The sequence below is a fragment of the Callospermophilus lateralis genome, chromosome 11 (genome assembly GCF_048772815.1).
Source record: "Callospermophilus lateralis isolate mCalLat2 chromosome 11, mCalLat2.hap1, whole genome shotgun sequence".
Classification (NCBI taxonomy): Eukaryota; Metazoa; Chordata; class Mammalia; order Rodentia; family Sciuridae; genus Callospermophilus; species Callospermophilus lateralis.
Genome location: NC_135315.1, coordinates 26,488,676 through 26,512,525, shown reverse-complemented (window position 1 = coordinate 26,512,525; position 23,850 = coordinate 26,488,676). Strand labels below are relative to the sequence as shown.

General features: G+C 43.9%; 1 protein-coding gene and 1 long non-coding RNA gene across 5 annotated transcripts; one reads left to right on the top strand and one right to left on the bottom strand.

The window, feature by feature from the left end:
* Positions 1-66: 66 nt before the first annotated feature.
* Positions 67-23,387, bottom strand: LOC143410440 (nucleoside diphosphate kinase B). 4 transcript variants are annotated; one of them, XM_076871307.2, is made up of 8 exons: positions 15,037-15,135; positions 13,622-13,751; positions 11,692-11,793; positions 9,835-9,947; positions 4,759-4,888; positions 2,972-3,073; positions 2,065-2,177; positions 67-326 (listed from the first exon to the last, which is right to left on the bottom strand). In XM_076871307.2, the coding sequence occupies exons 2-8, from the start codon at positions 13,745-13,747 to the stop codon at positions 209-211; spliced, it is 804 nt and encodes a 267-aa protein (XP_076727422.1). In that variant the 5' UTR covers positions 13,748-13,751; positions 15,037-15,135; the 3' UTR covers positions 67-208. The 4 variants fall into 4 exon arrangements, with proteins under 4 accessions (XP_076727422.1, XP_076727418.1, XP_076727420.1 ...); XM_076871303.1 differs by lacking the exons at positions 9,835-9,947; positions 11,692-11,793; positions 13,622-13,751; positions 15,037-15,135 and adding an exon at positions 5,218-5,322; XM_076871305.1 differs by lacking the exons at positions 67-326; positions 2,065-2,177; positions 2,972-3,073; positions 4,759-4,888; positions 15,037-15,135 and adding exons at positions 9,082-9,388; positions 23,236-23,387.
* LOC143410441 (uncharacterized) lies at positions 8,867-17,047 on the top strand. The gene is made up of 3 exons (XR_013092725.1): positions 8,867-10,308; positions 15,018-15,531; positions 17,010-17,047. It is a non-coding gene; the product is annotated as an uncharacterized LOC143410441 (long non-coding RNA).
* Positions 23,388-23,850: the final 463 nt, after the last annotated feature.

Genomic DNA, 23,850 nt, shown 5'->3' with positions numbered 1-23,850 from the left:
GCCACAGTAACCAGAGAACAAAGCCATTTCTTTCAGCTTAGTATCAAATAAGCACAGTCCACTGCACCCAATTCCAAAGGCTTTATTGGTAAATACACTTTAGAAAAGAATGATCTACCCTACCCCTTCCAAGTCAGTGGAATGAACAGCTGTGTCCAGGGACTCCTCAGACTGCTGAAGGAGTCTGCTTTGACCACTTTGACCACTTCTATTCATAGACCCAGTCATGAGCACAAGACTTGTAGTCAACCAATTCTTCAGGCTTAAACCATAGGCTGATCTCTTTTTCAGCACTTTTTACAGAATCACTGCCATGAATGATGTTCCTAAAAAAAAAAAAAAAAAATTACTAGTTACCATGTTTTAAAGTGCAAAAGTCTACTTAATGGGTACAATTACAGCCACTGCAGAACTTTTCAGCCAAATTGCTACTTGAAGCAGCAAGTTACATACCCCAAAATATTTCTGAAACCAACTACAAAACCATGAAGATGGTCAGGCAAAGCACATGCCTGTAATCCCAGAGACACTCAGGATGTTAGGCAGGAGGATTTCAAGTTGGGGACCAGCGCCTCAACAACTTAGCGAGGCCCTAGGCAACTTGGTAAGATCCTGTCTCAAATAAAGAGCTGGGGATGTGGCTCAATGATTAAGCATCCCTGGGTTCAAACTCTGGTATAAAAATAAAAAACTATGGAAGTGCTATTCTGGGAGCTGAGGCAAGAGGGCTGCTTAAGCCCAGGAGTCTTAAGACTAGCCTGGGTAACACCAATACCCCATCTCAACAAAGTGACTGTAAAGGTGCTTAATTTAAAAGATTCATTGTTTCAACTATATTATGCTTATAAGTTCCCATCCCCTTGAAAAGTACTTCTAGGACTGGGGATATGGACAGTGGTAGAGTGCCTGCCTAGCATGCATGAAGCCATGAATCTGATACCCAGCACTGAAAATATGAAAAAATCTTTTTTTCGCTGATGCTACAAAATTATTCCAATTCCTCCTCAAATTTTGAAGCATATAGGAAAAAAAAAAAAATCAAACATACACCAGAACAACAAACCTTAACTAGATGTGCTTTTTTGGTGGGAGTGGGCGGCGGGGGGGGGGGGGGGGGGGGGCGGGGGGGCGGGGGTGATAGAGTCTTATTAAATTGCTGAGGCTGGCCTTAAACTTGTAATCCTCCTGCCTCAGCCTCCTGAATTGCTGGGATTACAAGCAAACACCACTGTACTTGGCCCTTTCCCTTTTTATTATCTTGAAACAGGGTCTCAGAGAATTGCTTTGGACCTAAATTTTTGAGGCTGGCCTTGAACTTGTGATCCTCCTGCCTCAGCCTCCCAGAATCCCAGGAATTACAGGCATGCAACACTACGCCCAACTACATGTAATTATTATCAAGGGCCATTGCTGTTGCTTTGGATCACTGATTTGTAAAGCCCAATCACGAAATACATACTTATTAATAATAGTAACAATCCCTTCATTCCATTTGAATCTCAAAACTCTATGGTTTTTGTATAAACTTTGTATTGGTAAGGGAACCAGAGTTAAGGGATATGTCCATGGACGGGATTCCCAGAATGCAGAATTAGAACCATGTAAGGAATTACCATATGCAACTCCCCTGTGCAGTGTCTTGGTTAAAATTTCAAGTGACCTGGGTAAGTAGCTATTCTTGAAAGTTTTTATCCAATAAAAATCACCACCTAATTTAAAATTTATTTTTCTTTTTTTAGGGGGAGGAGGTACCATGGTACTTGGGCACTCAACCACCAAGTCAATCCCCAGCCCTATTTTTGTATTTTTTATTTAGAGACAGGGTCTCACAGAGTTGCTTAGTGCCTCATTGCTGAGGCTGGCTTTGAACTCGAAATCTTCCTGGCCTCAGCCTCCGAGGCACTGGGATTATAGGCGTGCACCACCACGCCCGGATAAAGTTCAGAGTTTTTGAAAAACAGAATATGTCCAAAACATTTGCTTTATACTCCATTTAAGTGAGTAAAGTCATCAATACCATCCCAGGAGTTAAGTAAAAGTTATCAACACCGTTCCAGGACTCACCTGCCAACTTGAATGCAGAAGTCCCCTCGAATAGTACCTGGTTTAGAATCTGCTGGATTCGTCTCCCCAAGCATCACCCGGCCTGTCTTCACCACATTCAGCCCCTCCCAGACCTTGACCAGGGGGAAAAGGAATTGTTGCAGATCTACCACTCAGGATCATTCCAGACAAACACCCCTACCTAACAGCACACATCAATGAGACCAAACAGTGGTAACCCCAGTAGAGAGTAGGGGCCTATATGACAAATTTTATTCCAAATATAGGATCCAGGTAGAGTCTAAACTTAAGGGACTTAAAGAGATACAGAAAAAAAATAGTTGAAGAAGGGGTAAAGTGATAACTGCAATACGATCAGTGAACATCCCAGAAGACAGCAAGAGATGACAAAGGTTGATATAAAAGGGAAAATATTCCAGGGAAGAGCAGGAGGCAAAGGTCATGCTAGGGAAACCAGAAAGGCTCTTTCTCAATTTTGGTGCCTATTACACGCTCTACTTCTCTTCATTCCCAATTGAACATTAATGCCATCTAGAAAATGCTTCATCTCTAGCATAGGATTAGAGACCTTTTGCTTCATGTATTATATAAGTTCAAACTTTTCATGAGAAATTTTTAGAAAGTATTTTTTTAAGTCTAGGAAACATTATGGTGACAAACACTTGATGAACCTAAGAAATCTAGCACTCCCTTTGCTGGCAATGAGGCTACCCCTAGGGGGATTTACCATAAAGCATCACTTTTTTCCTAAAATCTGATTCCCTTTCCATTCTCCTCCCAAACTCCTAGGTAATATTTCCAGCAGGACCCATGTATAAAAGGAAGAATTTAGAGTGGGGTATCTAAAAAAAGAGCAAGTAGGCACAGCAATTTCCCTGGTCTCCCCTCATCCCCAACAAGCACTCACCATAGCTACCACTGGCCCTGAGTTCATGTACTTCACCAGCCCTGGGAAGAATGGTCGATCTTTCAGGTCAATGTAGTGCTGCTTCAGATGGTCCTCAGAGGCCTGATATTCAGAAGAGGATCCAGTTAGGAAACAAGCTAGAAAGGCTCAAGTATGGCTCCACCCCATTCTCTGAGTCCCTCATCAATGTGGCATGTTCTCCAAGAGTCCTTTGGGGGGCTGAGGATGTAGCTCAGTGGTAGAGCAACTGCCTAAATGTGCAAGGCCTTGAATTCCATAAAGGAAAGGGGGGGAAAGTCCCTTTTTTCACAAGATATGTATTTAAAAAAAAAAAAAAAAATCAAGCCTATTGCAAATCCCTCCTGAGTAACTTACCAAAATACAGTCTTAAAATATTTTAAAGACTGGGGATGTAGCTCCAGTTATTTGCCTAACATGCATGAGGCCCTGGATCCAATCCCTGGTACCACAAAAGATTTTTTTAAAAAAAATTTTTTTTAATTTTTTAATATTTATTTTTTAGTTTTCGGCGGACACAACATCTTTCTTTGTATGTGGTGCTGAGGATCGAACCCGGGCCGCACACATGCCAGGCGAGCGCGCTACCGCTTGAGCCACATCCCCAGCCCGATTAAAAAATTTTAAAAGGAGAAAAGCAAAAAACAGCTTTTAAAGGGGGCTGGGGGTGTGGCTCAGTAGTAGAATGCCCGGGCTTCAATCCCCAGTACTGGGGAGGGAAAAGAAAAAGGAAAAAGAAAAAAAGAATCCTATCCAAACCATGCACCTGATACCATTTTAGCAAAAAGACTTCTGATCATAAAAACATCCTTGTAATGTCAGTGACGTTATGGATTTTATAATACTTAACCAGAGGTGATCTGAGGATCCAGACTTAGGAAGTTAAATGTTGGCTGCAACTGAAGGATAAGTCACATGGAGATCACATTAAAATCCTGTTGCCTACGGAGGAGGCCCTTTTTTTTTTTTTTTTTTTTTTTTTTTTCGGTCCGGGGATGGGGTACCAGGGATTGAACTCAGGGGCACTCGACCACTGAGCCACATCCCCAGCCCTGTTTTGTAATTTTATTAAAGACAGGGTCTCACTGAGTTGCTTAGCGCCTCGCTAAACTGCTGAGGCTGGCTTTGAACTCGCGATCCTCCTGCCTCGCCACGGAACAGCTGGGACACGGCGGCCAGCAAACCCTTTTAAACATTTCAGATGATAACAGAACATTCTCTTCTCTGATGAACTTGGTTTTCAGTACTTATTTAATCCATCACTATCAGGGTTCGGATCTGTGCAAATCTGATGTGGCAAATACGGTCACAACCCTATGTATTTCCAGGATGGACACTACACCCAAAATCCGCCATCCTCAAATGTCAGGCAAAGCACTGGACTTCAATCCTCCATTCTGTGAGTACGTAGACTCTCGAGGGCCGGGAAGGGAATCCAGACTTTCTCCTCGGTGCTGCCCCCCGGTGACCGTCGGGCAGAGCCGCGATTCGACACCGGCTGGACGCGTCGAGGGAAGGAAGCCAGCCCTGGGCAGGAGTCACGTTACCTCCGCTTAACCTTCCCAAGGGCGTCTGTCCTCCCCAGCATCATGAAAGGGCCAGAGGACCACGGCAGCCCTGGGTAGGGGCAGAGGGCAAGGGGATTTTCCGCGCGAGCGTAGTCAGCCAAGGGGACTCCAACCCGGAAAGGAGACGCAGACTAACCGCTGCCTGGAGGGCGAACACCCGAGCCCGGGCGCTGAGTGGGCAGGGAGCTAAGGGAGCGTTACCCGAAGGAACTTCATGGCCACCAGCCGGAACCCCTTCTGCTCGAAGCGCTTGATGATCTCGCCCACCAGGCCGCGCTGCACGCCATCCGGCTTGATGGCGATGAAGGTGCGTTCGAGGTTTGCCATGGTCCTGCGGAAACCGAGGCGCAGTCAGGGCCCGACGTCTGCCAGGACACAGCCCCGCGGGGGCCGCGGCCCGAGTAGGGGAAGCCACGTGGACACCCGTCCGGCCACCCTCCTCCCCCGGTTCAGGGACACGTGGCTTCCCGGGCGCTTCCGCTCTGCCCCTGCAGGCGCCGCCGCCCGTATGCTGTGTCTCAAGGCCCGCGGAGGGAAGGAGCTGGGGACCCGGATCCGACCAGCGCGGTGCTGCGAGGGGCCGCGGGCGGGTTGCAGACCGGAGCCCGGATCCGCGGCGAAGCGGTACGGGGTAGCGGCGGAGAGTGCACCCAGCCTTACCCGGGAACTGCTGGACCGGCGGTGGCTGTGCTGCAAGACCGAAATCTGAGCGACCACCGGACCCGGGAGACAGCTGAGAAAGAGGAGCGGGGGCGGGGCGCCGGACGGCCACACCCCGGAGGGCCCGCTGCCCAACCCGGGGATGCCCGGCCCGGCTGACGCGGCAGGCCGCCTTGTCCCCGCCCAGCTACCTGCAAGTGGACGCCCTCGCCTTGCGAGCGACTACCGGGGTTTCTAGGCGGGAGGTGATTTGTCCCCTAACTTCCGGGCCTCCCCAATTAAGACTGCCCTTGTGCCTCCTGCTTCACTTCTACTAGGCGAGAACCAACTGCTGGTCTGGAGTTCTTTCCCCAGTCTATTCCATCTGCTTTCACCCTCCGCCAGAGCGCCTCGGGTGCAGCTGGATTCCCCTGCCCTCAGGCGCCCCCAAGTCCTTATCCTTAACACCTCTGAAAGTCAGCCTTCCCTTCCCCACCCCTTTGCTTAAGCCCTGGTTAAGCCCTCAGCCTGTTCATCCACGACCTCGCCTCAAGCCGCTCGCACGGAGCCTCTTTCAGCACCGTCCTCTGGGTGTCATCTGCTCCAGATTCTGTACCTTATCTCAGGAAGGCGTTCAACTCCTTGAGAAGATATTGCATGCCTTTCGCTATATGTCCCTGGTTGCCTGTCTCCCCACTACCCTTCCAACCTTAATTAGCTGCCTTGTTCCCACACAGCACTACTTAAACCACACGGTTAAGTTCAACCCGAGACACACCACAGCAAGTCTAGATTCTCACAGAAATCAGGCCTGTTGACTTGTAAACAGCCCCCACTCCTGTCTATTGGGCAAACCACTAGCTCCCTGCAGGTACCACCCACCCTTCTTTGCTAGGTCCTAACCACAAAAATCACAGAGTTCCCGGTACAACTCTGGTGACCCAGCCAGCTGCAGGTTTGTCTCAGGCTGACTTGAGCCCAAGTTGGGGCCTGGAACCTTCTCAGGCAGTGATTAAGACATATGGATTGTTGTCCAAAAAACAAGCTGGCTAGGAGCCTGAGCCAAAATTCCCTAAACCCACATGTAAGCTCCATACTGTGGCCCCTTGCTGAGGACACCCCTTTCCATGTCTGTCTCAAGGAGGAGCTGCAGCACTCTAAAGTTTCCCTAATAAGCTTTGGGCTGTTCAGGCAAGTTAGTGCTACTTCTGGAATCCCAACAGGCTCATCTAGGGATGGCTTTCACCCTTGGAGTTCCTTGTGGGAACTACCCTGCCCATTTAATCAGGAGAAAGCATCCCTTTTGATGGTCCCCTGCTTCTCTAGGGGAGTCAGCAAGCCCTCCCCTCAGCGTCCCTTACACTGACACCTGTACACCAGCACTCCCTGCCCTGAGATGATGTGACTCTCTTTGCCCCCCACCCAGTACTCTAAGCTGACCTCACTAGCACAGCACTTATTACCTGTGACTGACCAAATGGGTGACAATCCAAGCATGTAATTACACCTTACCAGCTTCCCAAACATTTAGTGGCAGAGCATCAACCCATGATATATTGACAATAATTATCACTTTCCCTCATTCTAGGACAGGGTTTCCTTTGACCTCAGTCTGAACCACACTCATTTATTTTCCTTTTAAGAGATACCAAATGTCAAACTGTCAGTAAGAGTGTGGAAATTTCACTGGGCATTTCTCTATCCAGTAGACACTTGTTTGCCCCATGGCCAGGTCACTAATACCAATATATAGTTCAATACTAACCCTCTCCAACATCTCTCCTTTCCTTCCTGGAAAGACCTTCCTTAACAAGAAGCTATAGCACTCCTGCCTCACTACCCACATTCTGCAAAGGTTCTGGTAGGTCCTGGTACTGTCATTCCACACCCTAAAACAGGACATGCTTTGCATGAAATTGAAATGCATCTAGCCTCCAGCTGCCCCAAAAGAAGGCAGCTCTATCCCAACCATCCCCCTCCTACTTTCCCTTGCTCTCTATTGCCCCTTCCAGCCAGATGAACAAATACTAAGCAAGAAACCCTGCTGAAGTTTATGGCAAAAATCAGTTGTCTTTCAATATTCATTCTCACTTTCTAGTTCACCTTTTTCCAAGGTAGAACTACTGTTTGTTTTTTTTAAGATAGAGAAGAGAGAATTTTTTAATATTTATTTTTCAGTTTTCAGTGGACACATCTTTATTTTATTTTTATGTGGTGTTGAGGATTGAACCCAGCGCCCCATGCACGCAGGCGAGCGCGTTACCGCTTGAGCCACACCCCAAGCCCCAGAACTTCTGAGTTTTACTTGAGCACAGTTTACTCAAATAAAAAGAACATTTTCCAGGATCTTAGTAGCTAAATGCAGCCATATGACTAAGTCCTAGCCAATGGGATGTCAGGGACAGTGAAGGTATTTCACTTTTGTTTTTTGTTTTTTTAGTTGTGTTTGGTTTGGGGTTTGTTTTGATTTCTTTTGTGTTTGGTACCAGGGATGCTTTACCACTGGGCTACATCCCCAGCTTTTTATTTTGAACCAGGGTCTCGCTAAGTTGTTTAGGACCTTGCTAAATTGCTGAGGCTGGCTTTGAACTTGAGATCGTTCTGTCTCAGCTTCCTGAGTCTCTGGGATTACAGGTATGTGCCACTGCACCTGACTCTTTTTTTCTTATGAGACAGAGTGTCACTATACTGCCCAGGCTAGCCTTGAACTACTGCCTTCCAGGTAGCTAGGACTACAAATATGTACCACAGAACCCAGTTTAAGTTATACCTTTAAAAGTAAAGAATACTCCTTCCATTTCCATCCCCAACTTTCTGGAATGTGGCCCTAGGGGTAATAATCCACATGGAGTTGGTTAGAAGGAACTGAGTCCCTGGACAACCTCAAGGTTCAGAGCCTTACCACCAACACCATCCCTAATGAACAGTTTGGATTTTAAATTGGAAGAGAAGTACATTTCTGTCTTATCTCTCTTAAAACAACCAAATCAATATCCAAATAAGTCCAAGCTACTTAGATTCTTCCCACTTTGAGACCATCGCAGGGATCTAGGCCTACTGTCCAGTTTTTTTCTTAAATATTTTTTAGTTGTAGTTGGACACAATACCTTTATTTATTTATTTATTTATTTTTATGTGGTGCTAAGAATCACACCCAGTGCCTCGTACAAACTAGGCGAGCGCTCTACCGCTGAGCCATAAACCCAGCCCCTTTTCTTGAGTTTTTAAGTAGTTACAACTTCTCATATTTCTGAAGACCAGGATGGGTATCTTTTCTTTTTTTTTTTTTTTTGTGTGTGTGTGTGTGTATGGTGCTAGGGATTGAATTCATGGCCTGCAAGGCAAGCACTGTACCAACTGAGCTATATCCCCAGCCCGATATCTTTTATTTCTGATGAATCCTCTGTATCCAGTACAATCTCTGTGTATTTGTGGGGGGACTGAACCCAGGCATGCTCTAACACTATGCCATATCCTCAGCCCTGGTTTATTAGTTTTTGTTTTTTATTTTGAGCAGAGTCTCACTAAGTTGCTTAGAGCCTCACTTAGTTGCCAAGGCAAGCCTCAAACTTGTGGTCCTTCTACCTCAGCCTCCTGAGCTGCAAGGATTACAGGCATGTGCTACCACACCCAGCTCCTATTAGTTTTGACAACCTAATAGATCCTCCATAAATACTTGTTGACTGGCTCTGTGCCAAGAGTGGATGACATGCAGGAGGTGAAGAGGTAAATAGGCAAAGAGAATGCCTGTGTGTATGTGAGATCTTCAAGCCAATATAAATAATTTATGTAGTATTTATACTCCAGTAGCTCAGATTATTCAGAAAACACAAAAAGAAGAATGCAAAGCAATACAGCAATACAAAGTAACCAATTCAACTAATCCTATGTTGAGATGAAACACTTTAATCTGATGGTAGCACATAACACTGTACAGGGAGTACTCACAGCTCAAGAGTTCCCTTAGAGAAACTCTTATTTATTCCAGAAATAACTAGATTTGCTATAGTCTGGTCCCCTGCCCATGGGAATGGTGGGAAGTAGACAAGCAAAGCATGGTGGCTTGCCCTCCTGTCACTCGTAAATCCAGTCCTGTGCACAACTCTTGTAATCCACCAGTTCCTCAGGTTGAAACCACAAGCTGATCTCCTTCTCCGCACTCTCCACAGAATCGCTGCCGTGGATAATGTTCCTGGTGGAGAAGAGATGGCCACATTACCAAGACCAGAAGAAGTAAGCCCAGAAACCCACCACATTCCCAATGCCAGAAAGTCTAGAGCTGCAGCAGCGCAAAGCCAAAGGTGCCTGCACTTTAGACCATGTAGCAAAAGAAAAAACTCACAGCTGCCATTAATAGGATGAAGAAGGACCTCCCCACACCCAGCTCTCTTGGCAACACTGATACAAGCAGTGACAGCCTTCAGGGAAGCCTCCGGTCAGGTTCTACTTAGGCACGACCACAGGATGATGATGACCAAAGACAGAGAGCCCTCAAAGTCAACCAATAACTTTAGAGGACAGTGAACTCTGATTTAAAACTGACCTGCATGTGTTATCATGTCTACCTCCAGCCTCAGAAGCCCAAATTTTTGTGGCAATTCAGATTTGGGAATAGAGTAAAAAAACACCAAATCCCACCTGCCTACTTGGATGCAAAAGTCCCCACGGATGGTCCCAGGCTTGGAATCAGCAGGATTGGTCTCCCCGAGCATTACTCGGCCTGTCTTCACCACATTTAGTCCCTCCCAGACCTTCAAGGACAAAAGAGAATGTGATCAAGGAAGAAACCCAATCTCAGCAGAAAATCTGGCAATTATTAATTCAGAAAAAGTCCCCATTAAGATGACATTCAAAAAAAAAAATGACATTCATTCAATGAACAAATATTTATGGAGCATCTACTTGTCCCAGCCCTGGAGTAACTGGTCTCCCTGTCCCTACTCCTGCCTTTCTACAACCCATTCTCGACATGGCAAATTATGTGACTTTTTTAAAATGACAAAGTAAAACCTCCTATCACCTCCCAGAACTAATGAACAACACGGACAACACAGCCCTTGTGCCGTGGCCTCTGCCAGTACCTCTGATTCCATCTCTTCTTTCTGGGTGCAGGTACGGGGGATTGAAACTAAGGGTACTTTATAACTGAGCTCCTTCCCCAGCCCTTTTTGTTTTTTGAGACAGGGTCTCGCTAAGTTGCTGAGGGTCTCACTACATTGCTGAGGTTAGCCTCAAACTTGCAATTCTCCTACCTCAGCCTCCAGAGTTAGTGGGATTTTAGGCATGCACCACCACATCTACTTGTGAACTCATCTCGACCTAACGTTTCTGGTTAAGTTGGCTTTAGCCATCCCAACCTTCTTTCCCTGCCATGCCCCTCCCCAGGTCCTTTCCACATGCTGTTTTGTTTTTTCTTTTTTCAGGTATCAGAGATTGAACCCAGGGGCACTCAACCACTGAGCTACATTCCCAGCACTGTTTTGTATTTTATTTAGAGATAGAGTCTCACTGAGTTGCTTAGCACCTTACTTTTTGCTGAGGCTAGCTTTGAACAAGCAATTCTCCTGTCTCAGCCTGCCTCAGCCTCCAGAGTCGCAGAGATTACAGGCATGTGCCACTGCACCCAGCCACATACTGTTTTCTTGATTGGGAATGTTCCTCACTGATTTTTGTGCATGGCAGGCTCCTTCTTGTCATTCAGATCTGAGCTTACAAATCACATTCCTTGACCATCACATCACCCAGTTTCATTTCTGCGCATCTTACTATACTATTATATAAGCTTTTAAATATATTGGCTTAGTAATATACATATATTTATATATTATAATATACTTATGTATGTATGTATGTGTACATATTTCTTAATTTCTTTATTGTCTGCCCACCCTTACTCCCTTCAAGAAATGTAGGCAAGGGCTAGGAATATAGCTCAGTGGTAGAGCACTTGCCTAGTATACACGAAGCCCTTGGTTTGATCCCCAATACTGTAATTTTTGAAGGAAGTAAGTGCAGGCAAAGAAAGGTATGAAATCAGATATCCACTTTATCTCATTCATGACTATATCCCCAATGTCTAGAAGAAAGCCTGGCACATATATATAACAAGGCACACCAGGCAAGCATTCTGCCACTGAGCCACATCCCTAGCTACATGAATACATTCTCTACACTACCAGAGGGGAGCAGTGACAAGGACTATATACATATTTGGTAGTAATACTGCAATAACCAAGAAACAATCTCCTGCCTTCCAGAGGCTTGAACAAGCAGGTCTCTCCGGTTTCCTCCTAGCCACAGGTCTTCAGCTCAATAAGCAAATGTATCTTTTCTTTGGTGGGTCAGAGAGCTGACTCATACCAACTGCCCATTCCTGCCAACCTGAAATTCCTCTGAAGCAATGAGGCCCTGGCATCAGATTTGGGAATCACAACACTTGTTCTTCTCCACTTCCAACTGAGTCATTCACTCAACATCCCAAACAGGCACACTCACCATGGCAACCACTGGCCCCGAGTGCATGTACTTCACCAGGCCAGAGAAGAAAGGACGGTCCTTTAGGTCGATGTAGTGTTCCTTGAGAAGGTCTTCAGAAGCCTTATTCCATAGGATAGAAAAGAAGAACTAAGAACCCCAAACATTCTTAAACCAAATAATCTGGTTATTCCCCCTCACTCATCCTGCTATTTAAAACATGAGCTCTTAGCTCATCAAACATTCTCATCTTAGTCATTTTTTTCTTTTCTGGTGCTGGGAATTGAACCCTGAGCCTTGGGCACACCAGGCAAGCATTCTGCCACTGAGCCACATCCCTAGCTAACTGAATACATTCTCTACACTACCAGAGGGGAGCAGTGACAAGAACTAAAAGTGCTTCTGCAGTTTGAACCAATTTTCTCCCTCTAGGCCTTGAATGATCAGAATAAAATAACATTAAAATTGAATCCCCCCATCTCATGTTAAGAAAACAAACAATATAACGAATTTCCATTGGTGGACTTTGATAAACTTGGGGAGGGAAATCAGGGAGGTAGTGTGGGCATTCTATAGGCAGCAAACTGAACCAGGCCATCTCCCAGGAATACTTACTTATTCAGAGGATAAAGCCCCAGTGTGGTGACCATGTGATCCCCAAAGATATCCATAAACCACCCAAAAGAACATGACATCTAGCAAAAAATAATTCTTATTTATTGCTGGAAGAATGAATTAGAATCTCTCACACTTCAAGGCTGGTATATAGGAACAAATGAAGTTAGCTAGAGAGCAAACCATCTGCTTAGTTTCAACTCAACTTGGCTGCGATCTCTCACTGCCTCTATGCTTGCTGAGAATCTTGCAAGGCCCTTAGTTTTAGTTCTATTAATTAGTTCTAAAGATCTTTAGCTTGCAAAACATATAGGCTTTTTTTTTTTTGGACAGACGGAGAACCTCAAGTAATGGAAGAAATCATTCCTTCCATTCTTTACCAAACTCACATCCTTGACAGGAAAAGTCATTGTAAAGGAGAAAAATGTCTGACTTAGGAGTCAGAGACCCAAGTTAAAAATCCCGGCTGCATCACCAACTGCGCTATCAGGCATATTCCTTAACCTCTCCATGCCTGCTTCCCCCTAACACCATCTCAGGGTTGTCATGAGGGCTAGAGAAGAAAACATAGATGCCCAGCACAGAGTAAATACCTGATCAACACCTCATTCATTTCATTTTACCTTCAAAACCAAATTAATATGTAAATCCATTGTTTGTCCATCAACTGACTCTCATCATTGTCTCAGCATTAACAGTCTATCCCCTTTCCTAAAATATCACACAGGAAGTAAACTGCAAATCAAGCTAAATTTAAAATGCACTAGGAGGGGCCAAGGTCGATTCCTTTAATAGGAAAAATTAATTTATTTGAGAATCTGAATCTTCATCTCTTGGATCTGTTTGAAGAGGATTCTTGGCCAATCCTTTGAATTTACTGAAATACTGTTTTGTAAAGATGTATCTGCTCTCTACTACGTCGGGAGAGCTACAGTTTTCCCACCAAAGCCCCGATGGTACCTGATATATGTTGGACACTAAGCAGGTAGTAACTGACAATGCAAAGATTTTCTTGCTGAAAAACAACCTGCCTCAAAAGGGGAAAAAAGTTCTCTAAAATTATCTGCTGAGAAACCTAGAGTCCAAGAGCTCAAACACACCCGGGGCTATGTCAGAAATTACAGTGCTACAGGAATTATGTGGAGTTCTACATTGCTAAGGGGAAAGACAGACTATTTTTGCAAGTCCCACTTGTTTTGTTTCAAGAGTTAGCCAAGATGCTAGGTCCCTGAGGGGTTTCCAGGCTTCAAGACATTTGTGGTCAGTCTACCATGGAGAAATCTAAAAGCAGAGGGGACAAACAGAAATTAATCTAGGAAGAATGAAGTTTACTTACCTGCATTAATTTCAGACTAACAAGACGGAATCCTTTCTGCTCAAAACGCTTGATGATCTCTCCCACAAGACCCCTCTGGACCCCATCAGGCTTGATGGCAATGAAGGTGCGCTCATTGTTGGCCATGGTCCTGGAGATAGGCAGGTAGAGGAATGAAACAGCACTGAATCTCCTTGCCTACATTATCCTTCTCAAGCGGATTACCCCCATAAAGCTGGTTTAAATCTGGCATATCTATTCCAAGTCTCTCTGGTTTAAAAAAAAAAAAAAAAACAGTTCCTCTCCATTACCTTCATATACATATATGAACTAATATCCCAAAGTGGGGAAGAGTCTAAAAGCAGGGACTGTAATTTCTATCCCATTTGATTTAACAAGCTTCTATTAAGCATCTACTGTACACCCAGCACTGTAATGGAACCAAGGTAGGAGATGTACACAAATAAGATATGATCTTTCTCACTTATCCAGGTTGGAGAAAAATGCACTGATGTGGTTTCACTAAAGTGGAAGTGATATCTGGTACAAGTCTAAAGGAGATACAGTTTGACCTACTGCTATAGCCATAGTATTAGAATTGAAAGGGGTTTTAGAAAATATGTAATGTCATATCATAGGGAAAGAAAGAAGCCTGGAGAGCTTCCATTCCATATCCTTCCTTTTACAGAGAAGACCTGCACAGGACCAGAAGAAGAGATTCCTCACCTTGAAAGACAATCCCTAAGGGGATATAGCAGCCCCGCCTCCTTCTTCCTTCCTGTACTTCAGTTACCTCTTACTATAGAACCTGAACACTGTAGTCCAACTTTCTATTTGTGTGTCTACCTCCCCGCAGGTCTATGGCCTGCAAACAAGGCTGGTTTACTCCTGTATCTGTCTCTGGTACCTAGCCACCAGGCCTACCTGTCAATAAAAGCAAAGAAAATGCCCTAAATGATAATCACTCCGCCCTTCCAAGAAAGAGGCAAAGCCCAAAAATTAGCTGGGGAACCTCCTAAGGAGCGCTGGACAAGCATGGATTCGCTAGAATAAAATGGGGCTACAGGGCCAGAACCGGTACCTATAAAAGTCCCTTCACGCTTCACCCTGGCACACACACCCATCCTTCATTCATTCAGCAAGTACTTCCTAAGCGCCAACTCTGTGCCCAGTACCGTACTGAAGGAGAATACCGCACAGCCCCTCCCAGACGGGATAGGCAGCATGGACAAAGAACCCACGTGGCGTGGGAACTGTGCTGACAGGTCTGCACCTGTCCAGAGACGCTCCCCCTCCCTTCTTGCTCATCCGATCCCCTCGCCACCTCTCAGAGCAGAACCCACCCTTTCACTAACCCTCTTCATTTCGCGCCCCCCCCCCCTCTTCCCCAGATCTCACTCCTTTTCTTTCCCCTCAGGACCCCAAAACCTTCTCACCCCTGCAGCCGCTTAGGCTTTAACTACCGCAGCAGTAGCCGGCACCGGAAACGCACCCCAGCCCCACGTGGTTCCCAGCAGCTGCACACCCGGAACGCTTTGGCGCAGATCCGCTGCAAGAGAGCCCTTTTTGCAGAACACCGCTCGCCCACGCCTCCTTTTGTGAGTAGGACGTCATTCTAGGGCGCAACCTTCCGGTGCTTGACTTCCTGCGCTAGTTTTTTCGGGCTCTTCGCTCTGGCTGCCATCTGTTTTTCAACCTTACTTCTGACTCACTTCCTTCGTTCTCAAGCAAATTGGCTTCCCGAGAGGTGGCGCTCGCACTTTGCATGACGTTCGAACCAGCATCTGACCTAGAGGTGGACTTGTCTCTCGCTTCCGCTTTACGTTTATTTACTCCTTCCCGCCTGTCAAGCAATAAAATTATTTACTGAATACCTACTACGTGCCAGGCACTATTCTAGGCCCCGGGGATAAACAGTATGTTTGCTTCTGGTAAGATTGAGAGGAGTGTTAACCAAAAACCAGATAAGCAGACTAATAGTTTGTGTTGTATAAGTGCTTTGAGGAAAAAACTGAGCAGGGGGAAAGAGTCGAAGAAGTGATAATAGAACAGATTTGCATGACGTGAGGGAACAAGCCTGGTGACTAAGAGCCGAGAACCATAGTGAGCATTTCGTAGTTCGAAAGGATCAACATTATGCTGTGGTCAAGCAGGTTTTGTCACAGCATGACATATTTATCTATCTATCTATCTACCTACCTATCTATGTATCTATCTATCTATCCATCTATCTCTATATTTCCCAATATATAAATATGGGTTCTGAAGGTGTGGCTCAGTGGTAGAGAGTATGTGGAAGGCGCTTGTTATTATATTCTGCAAAAAGGGCTCTCCTGCAGCGGATCTGCGAAAAACATGTTTATAAATTATATAGATACATAGATCTAGATAGATCAATACATACATATATTTTTTTTAATTATTATGAAGAATGAATGGGTAGGGGAAAGCTACAAAAGCGTTTTCAAAAAAAATGCCATTACAGATAGGAAAAAAAATGAAACTTGACCAAAATTAACCTCACACATTATAAAAAAATTCACTCAAAATGGTCTATCAATTTAAATGTAAAGTATAAAACTATAAAACTTTTTTTTTTTTTAAACAAGGCTAGGGAGGGACACAGTGGCCCATGCCTGTAATCCCAAATGTTCCTGAGGCTGAGGCACGAGGATTGCAAGTTCAAGGCCAGCCTCACCAGCTGAGCAAGGCCCTACCTAACCTTGCCTCAAAAAATAAAAGGGGGCTGGGGATGTGGCTCAAGCGGTAGCGCGCTCGCCTGGCATGTGTGCGGCCCAGGTTCGACCCTCAGCACCACATACAAACAAAGATGTTGTGTCCGCCAGAAACTAAAAAATAAATAATACAAAATTCTCACTCTAAAAAATAATTAAATAAATAAAAGGGGCTTGTGATGTGGTGCAGTGGTTAAGTGCCTCTGGATTCAATCCTTAGTATCCAGAGGAGAAAGAAGAGAGAATTATGCTGACTGGAAAAGAAAAACAAAAACGACTTGTAACTGGGCACAGTGGCTTGTTCCTATGTCCCAGCTACTGAGAAGTTGAGGGCAGGAGGATTATTACACCCATGAGTTAAAGGCTGGCCTAGAAAAAGCAGTGAGACCCCATTTGGGGTGGGGGGAGTCACTTGCAAAAAGTTATATACTATATTATTGTATTTGTACAACATTCTGGAATGGGTGTTAGGAATCAAACCAGCGCCTTCCACATGCACTCTATCACTGAGCTACACCTTCAGAACCCTTATAACATGCTTGAAATAACAAAACTATAGAAATAATAGATCAGTGGCTGCCAAGAGTTAGAGGTGGGGAAGAGAGTCCACATGTGTCCATAAAGGGGTAGCCCAAGGGAGTCTTTTTTTTTTTTTTTTTTTAATTTTATTTTAGTTATCGGCGGATACAACATCTTTGTTTGTATGTGGTGCTGAGGATCCAACCCGGGCCGCACGAGCGCGCTACCGCTTGAGCCACATCCATGCCAGGCGAGCGCCCTACCGCTTGAGCTACATCCCCAGCCCCCAAGGGAGTCTTGTGGTAATGATTCTGTATTTTATTGTGGTGGCAATTATACAAATGCACCTGCATGACAATGTTGCATGAAATTATAAATAACTGACATAAATGACTACATGTGAAACTGGTGAGATCAGAATAAATTCTGTAGATTATATTAATGTCATTTTCCTAGTTTTAATATTGTACTATAATTATGTAATGTGTTATCATTTATGATTTCTTTGTACATTTATGATTTCTTTCTTTTTTTTTTTTTGGCAATTTCTTCTGAATCAGTACTTACTTAGAAATAAAAGAAATAAGTGGGATTAGAAAAACTGGTTGAGATTGTATTAGTAGCCCAATTGAGAGATGATGGTGGTGTACAAATAGGTGGTGACAAAAAGAGGTAGAGACAGGTGTTTAGAGGGCATATATTTAAGATAAAGCCCAGAAAGTGTGGTGCTGGTGCATAGGATATAGAACACAAGAGAAAAAAGAATAGAGAGACAGGTGCAGTGATGCACACCTATAATCCCAGCAACTCGAGAGGCTAAGTGAGGAGGATCACAAGTTTGAGGCCAGCCTCAGCAAATAGCTAGGCTCTAAGCAAATTAGTGAGACCCTGTCTCAAAATACAAAATAAAAAGGGCTTAACCACTGAGCTACATGCCAGCTGAGGCTAGCCACAGCAAATTAGTGAGACCCTAAGCAACTCGGTGAGACTCTATCTCTAAATAAAAAAGGGTTGCTGACGTGGCTCACTGGTTAAGCATTATTGAGTTTAATCCCTAGTACAAAAAAAAAAAAAAAAAGAAAGAAAAAAACCTTTTTAGGCCTAAAAATCACCTTTATGCAAATAATTCCCATATGTCTATTCTCAGGCTCAGCATCTCTTCTGAATCGCAGTAAATTACTGCACACTTTCTCTCTGTGTCAACCACACCCATGGCCTCTAGCTGGCATTTGTTGGCTCTTCATATGTCTGTCAATACTATGCAAAGCCTGGGTTTGATCCCCATGGAGATAAAACCTTATTATTATCATTTTCAGATAAGGAAACTGAGGCTCCATGGAGGGAGAATAACAGCTAGAAGAGGTAGAACCAGGATTTCAAGTCACTCTGTGCAACACCAAAACCTGGGCCCTTAATCACACTTCCAATGGGGATCAGTATGGGGTGCAAATAAATCATAATGGAACCACAAGGAGATGACACAATTATTTTCAAGTGTAATTTGAGAAGAAGCAGCTAGCTTCAATACTGTGCAAAGAATGGAATTGATTCGGAACATGACTGTCCTGTTATTAATCATTTAAGGAATCAGAGCAACCAATACATTATTATACCCATGCATGAGAAATAGAAAGGCATCTTGGGATTCAGAGCAAAGAGCGAACATTCATAATACTAACTGAGAATGAGTCCCTGGGGAATCTTCACTGCTCATAATCAAGAATGAAGTATGAACCCTCCCACCTTTGACTCTAGAGTTAAACTACAAATCAAACAGCAGGATAATTTGGTGAAGGCAATTGCCTGAGCTTCACAAAACCCACACACACAGGTCATCTGTCTGCCTCTGACTCCTCAGTGCTTCTGAGTCCCTGATTCCTGAGAGAGGGAAGCAAGAACTTTTGAGGAAACCTGCATTATTTGCTAATAGAGGAAGTAAGTCATGAGTCATCATCACATAATCTGAAGTGGGTACCAACATTTCCCCACCAGAACTGGGGATTGAACCCAAGACTTTGCACATGGTAGGCAAGTGCTATATCACTGAGTTACACTTCCAGCCCAAGGAAGACTTATTTTTCCTGTTATATATATCAACTAGTATTAATGAATTGTTTGTCTGTTTTTCACCTCTCCACACTAGTGATTGAACTTAGGAATGCTCTACCACTGAGCTATGTCCCTAGCCCTTTTAGCCTATGCTACCACGCCTGGTTGTTGGATACTTTTTCTTTTCTTTTTTTAAATTTTGGATACTTTTTCTTTTCTTTTTTTAATTTTTTTTTTTTGTAATTGTTGATGGACAGAATACCTTTATTTTATTTGTTTTTATTTTTATGCAGTGCTCAGGATCAAACCCAGTGCCTCACATGTGCCAGGCAAGCACTCTACCACTGAGCAACAGCCCCAGCCCCACAATGGGTACTTAATCTTAATTTGTGAATGGAAAATCTGGGGCACAGGAAGTTTAAATAATTAGTATCAGGCTACAAAACTGATAAAATGACAGAACTTGGCTGTGAATCCATCTTATTCCTGTTCCCCGAGCACATTCCTAACCATCGTGCTGTGCAATGGTGTGTTCAGGAATCACAGACTTCCCTGCAGAATAAGATTTTAGCAGTAACCGTCCAACCCAAATTCTTTCTACTCAACTATATTGCTTTCCTTTGATATCCATGCAGTTTCTGCTCTTATGAACAGTGACTCTAATACCATTGACCTTTTCCCCTTAAGCCCCTTGACTTTCTCCCCTTTTATTTTTTACATCTTCTTAGAGTCTTTTTGTTTCCACATTCTAAGCTTAGATATAATACATAAAGCCTTTGACAAAAACATGGGCTCTCTGCCTTAACATTTCCTGTAGTTGCCCTTCCCTGGTATAGTCTTTCAAGCTAAACCTTTCTGGGGCAAAGGATTATGTATGTGAAGAGGCTCAACATTCAAGGTAGTGATTTAGCATTAATTACCTTTTTGCTCTCATGTGATTTGACTCTCCACAACCAGACCTGAGAGTCTGACCTAGGTCTAACATTTTTTTTGTTTTTACCAATGGTGAGTCCAGACTGGTTCACCACTTTTTTCCTCCCTTTGACATCTCCAGTTGGGATCCAATGTCATATAATCTATTATTACCAGAATACTATCATTATAGTATAATACCTTCATATTATTCAGGATAGGCAAAGTTATACTGTAGCTAAAAAAAAGAAAAAAAAGAAGAAAGAAAGAAAAAATTCTAGTTCTCAGGAGCTACACAAAATACAATCCAGCTACAGCCTAGCACCTAACCAGTCAGCTATCCCCTGCAGTGGGAGCCAGGCTTTTTCTCATCTCAGTATAAGGCCTAAGCACACCACAGAAGAGCCAAGCGAGCAGGAGAGTCATGCAGTGACTGTTATATGATTGATTTGGCCTGGAGATGACACAAATCACTTCTCCTTTGAGAAGAACTAGTCAAATGACCCTGCCTAACTCTAAGCAGGTTAAGAAATATGGGGAACATGTGGCCTTTTGTGAGCTGGATATGTCTTTGCCTTTTCTCATTAATATGCTACACACTACAATCAGTTCTTTCCTTTCTCAGTCTAGCTGTAAACCATCCACTTGTATCTTGGACTTTAACCTTCTACCTCTAAACCCACTCGTTATTGCTTAAACCAATTTCTGTTCTTTGGAGTATTTTACCTCCTACAGGATGACCTGGCCTCTGCTCTTTAACTTGCATGCCTCACGATGGAATGCTTTCTCCCCTTCCCCATGCCTAGTTTTGCATCTAGTCAGTTTCCAGGAGCTGCCAGCTGAGAGTGGTCTGGAAAGAGCCTCTGAATTTTTGTAATTGGATCCATTAAGAGCAAGGGGTGGGGCTGGGGATATAGCTCTGTTGGTAGAGTGCTTGCCTTACATGCACAAGGCCCTGGGATCAATCCCTGGTACTGGGGGGGGGGGGCGGGGGGGGAGTGAAGAAAGGACCACAGAGAAAATACTGAAAATGATAACTTTCTTTTTTGGGGGGAGGGGGTGAGGTGAGGGTACCAGGGATTGAACTTAGCAGAGTTAATCACTAAGCCACTTCCCAAGCTCATTTTTGTTGTTGTGTTGTTGTTTTTGCTTGTTTGTTTGTTTGTTTAAGTTGCTTAGGGCCTTGCTAACTTGCTGAGGCTGGCTTTAGATTGTGATCATCCTACCTCAGCCTCCTGAGTTACTGGGATAACAGGTGTGGCCAACACACCTGGCAAAAATTATAACTTTCTGTACAAAGAAAAAGAAAAATTCACCTCTTCATCACTCTGCTTATAATTTCCCTCTGGTCTTCTCTGTGGTGTGCTATTTGAAGACAGTTCACTCTTTAGTAGCGTGAGCAATAGGGTAATCATGTTTTTAATAGGACAATAATGTCCAGTTATTTCATACTTTTTTTCAAAGCTTCCAGTCCCCTCTCCAAATGGGACATTTTCCTCAGAACATTCCTGGCCTTTGTAGTTTTCACAGGACAAAAAATCATTCTGTATTAAGCTTTAAGAACAAGTGGAGCCGGGCACGGTAGCGCACGCCTGTAATCCCAGCAACTGGGAGGCTGAGACAGGAAGATCATGCATTCAAGCCAGCTTCACCAATGGCAAGGTGCAAACTCAGTGAGACCCTGTCTCTAAATAAAATACGAAATAGGGCTGGGATGTGGCTCAGTGGTCAAGAGCCCTTGAGTTCAATTCCCAGTACAAAAAAAAAAAAAAGAAAAGAAAAGAAAAAAAAAGAAAAGAACAGGTGGGGTTGTGAATGCCTATAATCATATAATAATTTAGGAGGCTGAAATAGAAGGATCTTAGTTTGAGCCCAGCCTCATCAACTTAGTGAGACCCTGTCTCAAAATTTTAAAACTAAAAGGGCTGGAGATATAGCTCAGAGGTAGTATGCTCCTGGGTTCACTAGAAGAAGAAGAAGAACATGTGGGATTCTTCTAAGAAACCGGAGCCACTACTAGAAATATGCTGGGTGTGATTTTTAGACAAAAACATGGAGAAAGAAGAGATATTCCTAGGGAAGCAAGCTGGGTTTGGCTCTTTTCTAATAATTTGTGTGTGTGTGTGTGTGTGTGTGTGTGGTGCTGGGATTGAACCCAGGACCTTGTGCATGGGAGGCAAACACTCTACCTACTGAGCTATATCTCCAGCCCTCTTTTCTAATAATTCTATAATGATTAATACTGTTAGCTTACACTTAGGCGCCAGGTACTATTCTAAATGTTTTGTGTGTATCGCCTCATTTCACCTACACAAAGACCCTATGAAATAGGTACTTTTATTTCTTTTCTTTCTTTTTTTTTCCCAGTACTAAAATTGAACCCAGGGCACTCTACCACAGAGCCACATGGTGAACTTTTTTTTTTTTTTTTTTAGGGGGGGGTATCGGGGATTGAACTCAGGGGCACTCAACCACTAAGCCACATCCTCATCCCTATTTTGTATTTTATTTATAGACAGGGTCTCACTGAATTGCTTAGCACCTTGCTTTTTGCTGAGGCTGGCTTTGAACTCTTGATTCTCCTGTCTCAGTCTCCCGATTACAGGTGGGGTTTATAGATGGGTGCCATCATGACCAGCACCATCCCCAACTCTTTTTGATTTTGAGACAAGCTGTCATTAAGTTACCCAGGTTTGCCTTCAACTTGTGGTCCTCCTGCCTCAGCCTCCTGAGTCACTGGGATTACAGGTATGTGCCACCATGCCCAGCTGGTATTCTATCCTCAGTGTCATTTTTTATAGTTGAGGAAACTGAAGCACAGAGAGTGACTTGCCCAGTCCTTCACAGCTATTCAGTAGCAGAAGCAGAGTTTAAACCCCAGTAGCTAACTCCAGACTCCTTACACTCTCGCCCTTATTCTTGTTTATTGCTTCGTGCTTGGCTAAGATTATAGACTTGCTTTTTTTTTTTTTGGTACCAGGGATTCTGCCCCTCTTTTAGTACCAGGGTTGCTTAACCACTGAGCCACATCCCCAGACCTTTTCTATATTTTATAAAGAGACAATATCTCAATGAGTTGCCTAGAGCCTCACTGCTGAGGCTGGCTTTAAATTCTCAATCCTCCTGCTTCAGCCTTCTGAGCTGCTGGGATTACAGGCATGTGCCACCATGCCCGACTAAGATTATAAATTTTAACATTTATTTTTATTTATTTATTTTTTTTTTTTGTGGTGCTGGGGACTGAACCTAGGGCCTTGTGCATGCAAGGCAAGCACTCTTCCAACTGAGTTATATCCCCAGCTACAACATTTAAGATTATAAATTTTAACAAAACAATAGAGAATATATCCCTCTGGTTATTGAACTTTGCTAATTTGATAGTGAACAATAAAATGTTCTTTCCTTACATGCAAAATTTACCTTGAATTAGAATGAGATATATCCTCTTCTTCCAGATGAATTGTCTCGTGTCAAACATATAATATTATTTGGCTTTTGACTTAAGAATTTGAAATGGTAGAGGTGAAGTGGGGCACTTAGCTGGGAATCAGTAGCTCAGGAATCACAGTCATAAACTTACACACAACTGTAGAAGATTTCTCAACTGTAGATCATCAGTGCCAGCCAGGGACTTCCTAATGCTGAAGTCTCATGCCCCAAGTAGTAATTCTCCCTCTGGGAGTTTTCAGCACTGTGGCAGAAGGAAACATCAAGTGTGTCCCTTGAGTCACACATGTTAAATTGAAATGAATAAATGAGTGTTCGTTCCCTGCTTCTGATGTGTGAGGCTGTTGACTGGCAATGGTTACTATGCTTAGGTTTTCAACAAGCTCTATGGCCCTGACTAAAAATAAGCCACTGGTGTGAGACTAGCTGAGTCATTTTCATACATAAATATGTGGAGGAAAAAAGTGACAAAGGTCAGAGAGGCTCTGTGGATTATTTTCCTTGTGACCAGACACCAATCCTTGATCCCAATCAGACGCTCTTTCTCTTTTATTTCAGATAAGCCGTGTACCTTAAATAGAAAACATA

Excerpts from the sequence above, each read along its gene's own strand:
- LOC143410440 (XM_076871307.2), bottom strand. The coding sequence starts at position 13,747 with ATGGCCAACAATGAGCGCACCTTCATTGCCATCAAGCCTGATGGGGTC. Across the intron at positions 4,889-9,834 it reads TTTTGCATCCAAGTAGGCAG|GACCATGGCAAACCTCGAAC; the intron begins GTGGGATTTGGT and ends CGGTTTCCGCAG. Across the intron at positions 3,074-4,758 it reads TGGCCATGAAGTTCCTTCGG|GCCTCTGAGGACCATCTGAA; the intron begins GTAACGCTCCCT and ends TCTGAATATCAG.